Raw genomic sequence first — 9176 nt, 5'->3', positions numbered from 1 at the left:
GCGTTGGTCAGTTAATAAAAATGTTCCTCTTTACCTATAACTACAGTGAAAGATATATCAGTTATAATTTTAGGTAAGTTTTACACTGAACTTTGGCAATTATTAAGGTGAGGCAACTGAGCTAGCTTAAGTGATTAGGACAGTGATTAGCAGCATAGATTCGAGTGGTACTACTCTAAGCATGTTGTTGTTGGATTGGTTGAACAGCATGTTGGAGGAGACAGAGACGTGCTAGCTGGTTTAACATCTGGTTAGTAGTTGTTAATTGTTGCCACACTGCACTGCACTGTTTGGTGATGTTATTGTCTGGCAAAATTATACCAACAAGTGAAAAGAAAAGTGAAGAGACTCGTTAGTAGAGCTGTGTTGAGGGTATTGGCGAAGGCAAAGCGATAAAAATCAAAACCACACATACCACCTTCACTTAACCCCTAGACTGGCATTGAAACTATCACTCAACTTTTAGTACAGGTTATTGGTGCAAGGTTAGTTTGACAGCTGGCACACATCTGTTTACCATGCCCTAGTGATGTAAATGATGCACATCTCCAGATTGTTATCAGTGTTTAGCTGTATTTCTATATTGGCTTCCGTCCTGCACATTGGTTATTTCCATTTTTGTACAAAAACAGAGAGACTTAGTAAGAACGAGAGTTCCCAGGAACATTCCTCACTAACTGTTGGTGCAGATAATTTACAACAAACACAACATTTGCTTAAAAGTAACTTTAATTGATAGTGGGAAAGCTTTAAATATACACTTTTTTAAAACAAACATATTTATGACAATGAAACATGACAAACTGACATTTATATTTATATATATATATATATTATATTATACTATGTAGCTATATTATTCCTTTTTTTTAACTTTAATGATGAAATATAGCAAGAGCGGTAAAGCTAAGTAGAGTGGCATTTCCTGATTTTAGTAAGCTTTAATTTGGGGGGGATTTCTCGGACACATTTTCACTGCTCCTTGTTCCTCCCTCTTGCGTGTCCTTTCCCAAAGTGACATCCTTTTGAGGGATCTTTTCTGATGTTGGGGGTGCAGTGGATGTTGCTGGTGTGGATGTTGCTGGTGTGGATCCTGTTGGTGCCATGTCACTTGTGAACCTCTCCCTGTCCACCTTCTCAATTGCTTTTTTTGTCCAGTCAGCGTCTGGATTGGCACAGATTGTCTTTCCAAGCACGGTCCGTAACCTGCAATTGTTGGTTGGCTATTAATGGCATTGTAATACATTTCTAACATTATTTGTATATACTGGTAGGTGCAAACATATTTAGAGGCCTCACAGCAAGCCTGCATGTTCTCTCATGTTGTGGGTCCTGGGTCTAGATAGGTGCAGACCACCTATCTAGACCCAGGACACTCTTACAAAAGAGATTCTTGATTCTCAAAAGCTTCACTTCTTGCTTTTAAAAGTTAAGAAAAAAATATTTTCACCTCTATTGCATCTAGTGGCATGCAGTTAGTTTGTATTGAACATTTCCATTCTCAATACACAGTAAATTTGCTTATCAAACATTTTTCCCTGCAGCATCTCTTTACAGAGTGGTTTCTGAAACTCGAAGGCCTTCCTGTGAATATGTTTTCAAAGAATTTCCTTCAGTACAAAGAGGTTTCAGTGAGAACTGCTGATAGGTTTTTGGATTGTTAGGAATGACATGACTACTAAAGTCCCAACTGGCCAATTTAATTGGTATAGTGGTGAAAATCAAAGACAGACACTGTATTTGAATAGTCAAACATGTATAACCAAAGCTCTCTGAATGACTGGATATCACCACAGGAAAATGTGTTTTTATATTATAGGTCATTTATTTGTCATTTTATTGTTATTTTAAAATAGTTGGATGGAGTGTATAAACTTTAATAATTTATATCTATTCCTTTTTTTAAGTGGTGAAGACAGTGAGGTTAAAGTCTGTCCCCGCTGACTGAACGAAAAGCACAGTGTCAGATGTCAGCTGATCATCCCAGAGTTAACACAGAAAGAAACGGGCATCCATTCCCTCTCACATTTGCACTTTCTGTAAGTTTATAGTCATTTTTAGCTTGCCATCACCAGTGTGTGAATGTGTGTGTGAATGGGTGGATGACTGGATGTGTAAAGCGCTTTGGGGTCCTTAGGGACTAGTAAAGCGCTATACAAATACAGACCATTTACCATTTTTAATCGAACAAGCACGGTTTAGAAGCAATGTGGGAAAAAAAAACTCAACACAGTGCCAGCCAGCAGTTTACAACCAAGAACCTGTCGTGCCCACCTCTGTGTCACTGTGCTGCCTGTTATCTATGTATTTTTAAAAACAGTGTGAAGATAATAATGAAGCATCTCTTTGGAAAGGGGAAGCAAACACCTAGAAAGACCCCAGCTGGCCAACAGCTTTGAATCCAGAACCTTCATGCTACATGTGTTTATATTCATAAAATACAAGTTAAAATACAGTGTGAGGTTTTTTATTGAACACTTACTGTACTGCTTTGATGCGACAAGTATCTTCAGTCTGAATGGTGTAATTCACAATTCGGTCAAGTGGGACTCTGGTTTTGGACCACGAGACACAACAACTTCTTATGATTATAGGGGCTGAAAATGTCACACACAGAAAAAGTCGCATTAATTTTATCCCTTAAAAACAGTCAGACCATAAAGTAAATGAAAAACTATTTCTTCCTTGCAGTACTCACTTGCGCGGACTGAGCTCATCCAGGTAGTGAAACAGAGAAGAGTGGCTAAAACCAGGCTGGGCTGCATCTTTAGTATTCCGCTTTAGGTTTGTTCTTCAGAAGCTGAGCCTCAAATCTGTCTGCACAAGCTTTCACAGCCTGTTAAATATTCTCTGTGCCTCCCTGAGCTTTTATCAGAGCATCGAATCGAATGAGTCTTGCTCACATGGCAGATGCAGTGCATGAGTTCATGGTATTTCCTAGTGTGGTCTTTCTGAGCAATCAGGTTTTGATGTTGATTCTAATAAAAAAAAGACCCCTTTCCGCTTGTTCTCATTTTACCAACACAGTGGGGTAAAAAACCACTGAGTTCATCATTTATAATTAAACTGTTAACAATGCAACAAGTAAAACAGCATCAGAAATACAAACTCATAAATAATCGTAACTATGTGCATGCACAGAAACAGATTAATCCACTTCCTTTATATTCAATCTGAAAGCCACAGGTGACCTGCATTTTAGGTGGCATGTAAAGTGGTAATTTAAACCGTGGAAAGTTTTCACAGTGAGAAAGTGAGTTAAGATCAGTGAGTGATTGAATTTGAAAAGCATCAGTCTGAGAAGTTTTAGCAGACTGATACTAATGATTACATCACTAGGCAAACTGATGATGTAATCGAGTCAGTTTTTAAAATGAGAGAAATTGGGTTAAATTAAAATCAGTTTATTACAGTAAATAAAGAGTGAGTAGGTTCAGACTGAGGCAGAAAGCAGAGTTTCCTCATTTGACAAACATTAGTGGTTAGTGTGCAGTTAAAGGTACGCGCAACGACAGCGACCAGAGTATGAATAATTCTAATAAATCCTGTTTTAACTGTTTATGACAAAAACACAATATTTGCTGGAAAGTGCTTTATTGGCAGTTAAAAGTGGGAAAACTTTAAAATACATTTCTGTTCATAAAAACAATATAAAAACAAAGAATGGGAATATATGGTAATATATAGAGAGATTAATGTTACTTTTATCAGGTACTGTTGATGAAATAAAGCAGGAAGAGTACAATAAAACAGAGCAACATTTGCCGACTAGCATAAGTTTGAAATTCTTTGTGATTTCTCAGACAGATCGTTTCTGGTTCCCTCTCCTGGCCCTTTCCCTCTGTCCTTTCCCTCTTCTGCACTTCGTCAGAGAGATATTTTTTGATTTCGTGGATGTTGTTGTGGATGTTGTTGTTATGGATGTTGTTGTTATGGATGTTGTTGTTGTGGATGTTGTTGTTGTAGATGTTGTTGGTGCGGATGCTGTTGGTGTGGATGTTGTTGGTGTGGATGTTGTTGGTGTGGCTGTTGTTGGTAGTGAGGATGTTGTTGTTGTAGATGTTTTTGTTGTGGATATTTTTGTTGTGGATGTTGTTGTTGTGGATGTTGTTTTTGTGGATGTTGTTGGTGTGGATGTTGGTGGTGCAAATGCTGTTGGTGTGGATGTTGTTGGTGTGGATGTTGTTGGTGAGGATGTTGTTGTTGTAGATGTTGTTGTTGTGGATGTTGTTCTTGTGGATGTTGTTTTTGTGGATGTTGTTGTTGTGGATGTTGTTGGTGTGGATGTTGTTGTTGTGGATGTTGTTGTGGATGTTGTTGGTGTGGATGTTGTTGGTGAGGATGTTGTTGTTGTGGATGTTGTTGTTGTGGATGTTGTTGTTGTGGATGTTGTTGGTGTGGATGTTGATAGTGAGGATGCTTCTGGTGTGGATGCTGGTTTGGATGTTGTTGGTGCAGATGTTGTTGGTGTGGATGTTGTTGGTGCAGATGTTGCTGGTTTGGATGTTGTTGGTGTGGATGTTGTTGGTGTGGATGTTGTTGGTGCGGATGTTGTTGGTGTGGATATTGTTGGTGTGGATGTTGCTGTTGTGGATGTTGTTGGTGCAGATGTTGTTGGTGTGGATGTTGTTGGTGTGGATGTTGTTGGTGTGGATGTTGTTGGTGTGGATGCTGGTTTGGATGTTGTTGGTGTGGATGTTGTTGGTGTGGATGTTGTTGGTGTGGATGCTGGTTTGGATGTTGTTGGTGTGGATGTTGTTGGTGCGGATGTTGTTGGTGTGGATATTGTTGGTGTGGATGTTGTTGTTGTGGATGTTGTTGGTGCAGATGTTGCTAATGCTGGTTTTTCTTTCTTCTTGTCCACCCATTCCATTGCTTTTATTGTCCAGTCATCCTTGGGTTTGGCGCAAATTGTGTTTCCACGCACGGTCCGTAACCTGTAATTGTTAGTCAGTCATTAATTGCACTGAAATACAGTTTTGACATTATTTCTAAATATATTCTGGCATATTTGGTACATGTTAAGTTTAAAGAAAGAGAGGCTGGTTGGCTCTGTTGCCTCACTGTGTGACGGCCCTGGGTTCAAATCTGGGCAAGGTCTGTGTTGAGTTCGCATGTTCTCTCTGTGCTCTGGTTTCTCCTGACCCTCAATAATATTACCGGTAATAGTTGCTTTTCAAGGCCAATTACAGTCCCACAAAGAGTTTTTTGTCTAAAGTTACACCTAGTGTTACGTTGTCGGAGTCCGTTCTCGGTCATCTAGGTCATGGTAGTGATAAGAACTTGAAAAGAGGGCGACTGTGCTGCAGTTAAATGAAGAAGTTTCGCTTCTCATCTAAAAGGATTCTTTTTCTAACATGTTCATTTTTGAACATTTGCAAGTTCAATATGCACTCAGTTTTTAAGAAACTTTTCCTGGACCATCTCTTTGCTTAGAGGGTTAAATTCTTTATTTGTTATTTAATTTATGAAGACAATTGAAAAACATTCAGGTTATTTGATTTTTATTATTTTATACCCATCCATACATTTCAGGTTTGGGAAAAGTGCTCTCGCCCAAAGTCAGACTAAGGCGAGAGGCAAAGTGGACTCCGGACAGGTCGCCGGTCCGTCACAGGACCAATACCGATACAGGCAGTAATTCACATGTACATTTACACCTGCTGTCAATTTAGAATGACTAGTTACTCAAGCCTGTTTTTGGACGGGAAAACAAACACCTAGAAAAGACCCCAGTTGGCCAACATCTTTGAACCCAGAACCTTCATGCCACACATGTTTTATTTTTACTAAAATTTTTTTACTAAAATACAAGTTAAAATACAGCGTGAGGTTTTATGAACACTTACCGTACTGCTTTGATGCGACAAGTATCTTCAGACTGAATGGCATAATTCACAATTCGGTCAAGTGAGACTCTGGTTTTGGACCATGAGACACAACAGCTTTCTGCAGGTCCTGAAAAAGTCACACAGACAAAGTCACATTAATTTTTACCCTGAACAAAGACCACACAGTGAATGAAAGGCCTTTTTTTTCTTTCCTTGCAATACTCACTGGCATGGGCCAAGTTCATCCAGGTGGTGAAGCAGAGAAGAGTGGCTACAACCAGGCCCGACTTCATCTTCAGTATTCCGCTTTGGGTTTGCTCTTCAGAAGTTGAGTCTTGATTCTGTCAGTGCAAACCTTTACAGCCTGCTCAGTAATCTTACTCCTTTTCTGATCAGATAGCGGAGTGTCGAATCAAAGCAGTGTTGCTCACGCAGCAGGCGTGGGGTATATGAAGTTTCCAGCTCGTGAAGTTCTCTCAGTCGTTCTGAGCATTAAATTTTTGATCTCGCCTCTTATAAAACATAAGCCCCTCCGCTTCTCCCCCACCCCACCCAGACTTTTCATCATGGGGGGATAGTCACTACGGCCACGTAGTGGGGAGAGGAAATATTGACTTCATCTGTTATAAGCTAAAAATGACAAACAGTCCTTTCACCACAGACCTCCCCACAATGCAACACAAACAGCAGCGTATAGAAATACAAACACACATAAACATAGTTACTTGTACACACACAGAGATACTCATCACTTCCCTTTGTGCTCACTCTGAAAGCCACAATTTGCCTCCACTGTCACTACGAGTTTGAAAAGTTTGCTAGCTTAAAGAAGCATTGAATTTGAGTGTGAATTAATACTGAATGTTAATTAGGACAGTGGGGATTTCACACAGTCAATCAGTGAATTGAATTCAATGAGTGTTTGAATTTGATTAATCCTTATCTAAAACATCTATGAGAGAATTAAGTCACCTCTTTCATCCCGCTGTCAACCACAGAATCGTACATGAAAGGGTGGTTCTCAGCTAAGCCTTCGTCAGTAGCCCTTTACGCCCATGCTATGCCCACACAAGAGGTTACATTTATTTTTGGCCCTTTTTCGCAATTGCATGGGTGTGTAGTGACTAACATCGCGGGACTGTTAAGCTTTATTTCCTTCTTTTAAATTAACAATTAAAACCAAGAAATCAACAGTTTTAGCATGTGGAATGCAGTGAAACTGACTTTAAACATCAACCACATCCTCACAGTCAGGAGCAGAACAGGATTTATAATTCAACACTGGAAATGCAGAGGATTTAAGAGGACAATGATATTGTCCCCTTTGTAAACTACTATGAACTATAATCGTGTCAACATATTGTTAGAACATCTGAAGATGTGTCACAGCTTGGATTTACATTAGAATAAATTCCAACAAATAAACAAAACAAAGTTTTTGGATACATTTCTGGGTTAAATACGTGTTTCTTTTATTCTCAGAATAAGTACAAATGTGAGTGACGTCCCTCACAGCTGCTCGTGAGAGAGACTGCAGGCAGTTTTATTTCATACCAAAGTAGAACAAAGCAGAAGAAAGGGTAAAAGCTGTATTGGAGAGCAGGAAGGAAGTAGTATACAGGAAAGAGTAGGCATCAATAGTGTGTGCAGGAGGCAGCGCATGCCAGTCCTAGAGCATAAAAGCAGCATTTCACAACCAGTCATGGAGACCAATAATGTAACTGTCTCATTTTAAAATGACAAAGAAATAGATGATGGGTGAATCTGAAAAAGGAAATAAGTGAGCGACTACTGTGCTGTATATAGTAGAAGAGGTCAGGGCAATGCATGCAAAGACCACAGAAAAAATGTTTACAAAACAGAGAAGCATGAATAAGAAGACAGTGTAGAATTAAAATCTGTATTTATACACATACCATGATGGGTTTAATTAAACAGAGCAACATTTGCTGATTATGGCAACTTTGAAGTCTTTTCATGTCTTTGCCCTTTTTCCTCTCTTGGTTTTTTCCCTGTATTCTTTCCCCATTCTGCCAGTCTTTAAGTGTGTGTGTGTTTTTAACGCTGCTGGTGTGATATCACTTACTGTTGCTGCTGCTTAGCTAGTTAGTGGGACACAACATGTTCTTATTCCATGGAACTACACAGCATTGTATTTGACAAAACATAATCAGGCTCTGCCCTGTCTCCTTGTCCTTCTGAGTGATGTTTCCTGATGTTGGGGATGCAGTGGATGTTGCTGGTGTGGATGTTGCTGGTGTGGATGTTGTTGGTGTGGATGTTGTTGGTGTGGATGTTGCTGGTGTGGATGTTGTTGGTGTGGATGTTGCTGGTGTGGATGTTGTTGGTGTGGATGTTGTTGGTGTGGATGTTGCTGGTGTGGATGTTGTTGGTGTGGATGTTGCTGGTGTGGATGTTGTTGGTGTGGATGTTGTTGGTGCAGATGTTGCTAGTGCTTTTTTTTCGTTCTTCTTGTCCACCCATTCCATTGCTTCTTTTGTCCAGTCAGCGTTGGGATTGGCGCAAATTGTGTTTCCAAGCACGGTCCGTAACCTGTAATTGTTGGTCAGTCATTAATTGCACTGAAATACAGTTTTGACATTATTTCTAAATTTATACTGGGGTATTTGGTACATGTTAAGTTTAAAGAAAGAGAGGCTGGTTGGCTCTGTTGCCTCACTGTGTGACGGCCCTGGGTTCAAATCTGGGCAAGGTCTGTGTTGAGTTCGCATGTTCTCTCTGTGCTCTGGTTTCTCCTGACTCTCAGTATTACCGGTAATAGTTGCTTTTCTAGGCCAATTACAGTCCCACAAAGAGTTTTTTGTCTAAAAAGTTTCACTTGCCCAATAAAATAAAAGTTAATATTTATAGCAAAATTGTTCCCTCTCAGTTACACCTAGTGTTACATTGTCGAAGTCCGTTCTCGGTCATCTAGGTCATGGTAGTGATAAGAACTTGAAAAGAGGGCGACTGTGCTGCAGTTAAATGAAGAAGTTTCGCTTGTCATCTAAAAGGATTCTTTTTCTAACATGTTCATTTTTGAACATTTGCAAGTTCAATATACACTCAGTTTTTAAGAAACCTTTCCTGGACCATCTCTTTGCTTAGAGGGTTAAATTCTTTATTTGTTATTTAATTTATGAAGACAATTTAAAAACATTCAGGTTATTTGATTTTTATTATTTTATACCCATCCATACATTTCAGGTTTGGGAAAAGTGCTCTCGCCCAAAGTCAGACTAAGGCGCGAGGCAAAGTGGACTCTGGACAGGTCGCCGGTCTGTCACAGAACCAATACCGAGACAGGCAGTCATTCACATGTACATTTACACCTGCTGTCAATTT

The 9176-nt window shown here is 39.6% G+C and overlaps 1 protein-coding gene across 2 annotated transcripts; it reads right to left on the bottom strand.

Moving 5' to 3' along the window:
- Positions 1–711: 711 nt before the first annotated feature.
- On the bottom strand, positions 712–6491 carry LOC102081935 (eotaxin). Of its 2 annotated transcripts, none has more exons than XM_005476544.4 (3): positions 6058–6491; positions 5850–5958; positions 712–1206 (listed from the first exon to the last, which is right to left on the bottom strand). In XM_005476544.4, the coding sequence occupies exons 1-3, from the start codon at positions 6122–6124 to the stop codon at positions 942–944; spliced, it is 441 nt and encodes a 146-aa protein (XP_005476601.1). In that variant the 5' UTR covers positions 6125–6491; the 3' UTR covers positions 712–941. The 2 variants fall into 2 exon arrangements, with proteins under 2 accessions (XP_005476601.1, XP_013124383.1); XM_013268929.3 differs by lacking the exons at positions 5850–5958; positions 6058–6491 and adding exons at positions 2483–2597; positions 2699–2954.
- Positions 6492–9176: the final 2685 nt, after the last annotated feature.

This window comes from Oreochromis niloticus, linkage group LG18, assembly GCF_001858045.2.
Source record: "Oreochromis niloticus isolate F11D_XX linkage group LG18, O_niloticus_UMD_NMBU, whole genome shotgun sequence".
Taxonomy (NCBI): Eukaryota; Metazoa; Chordata; class Actinopteri; order Cichliformes; family Cichlidae; genus Oreochromis; species Oreochromis niloticus.
This window is presented reverse-complemented; position numbering and strand designations above follow the sequence as displayed.

What these genes read in the sequence shown, in the direction of transcription:
- LOC102081935 (XM_013268929.3), bottom strand. Translation starts at nt 2,765, where the DNA reads ATGCAGCCCAGCCTGGTTTTAGCCACTCTTCTCTGTTTCACTACCTGG. An exon ending in GATGAGCTCAGTCCGCGCAA is followed by an intron (nt 2,598 to 2,698) that starts GTGAGTACTGCA and finishes TGACATTTTCAG; the next exon opens with CCCCTATAATCATAAGAAGT. An exon ending in TGTCGCATCAAAGCAGTACA is followed by an intron (nt 1,207 to 2,482) that starts GTAAGTGTTCAA and finishes CAACAATTGCAG; the next exon opens with GTTACGGACCGTGCTTGGAA.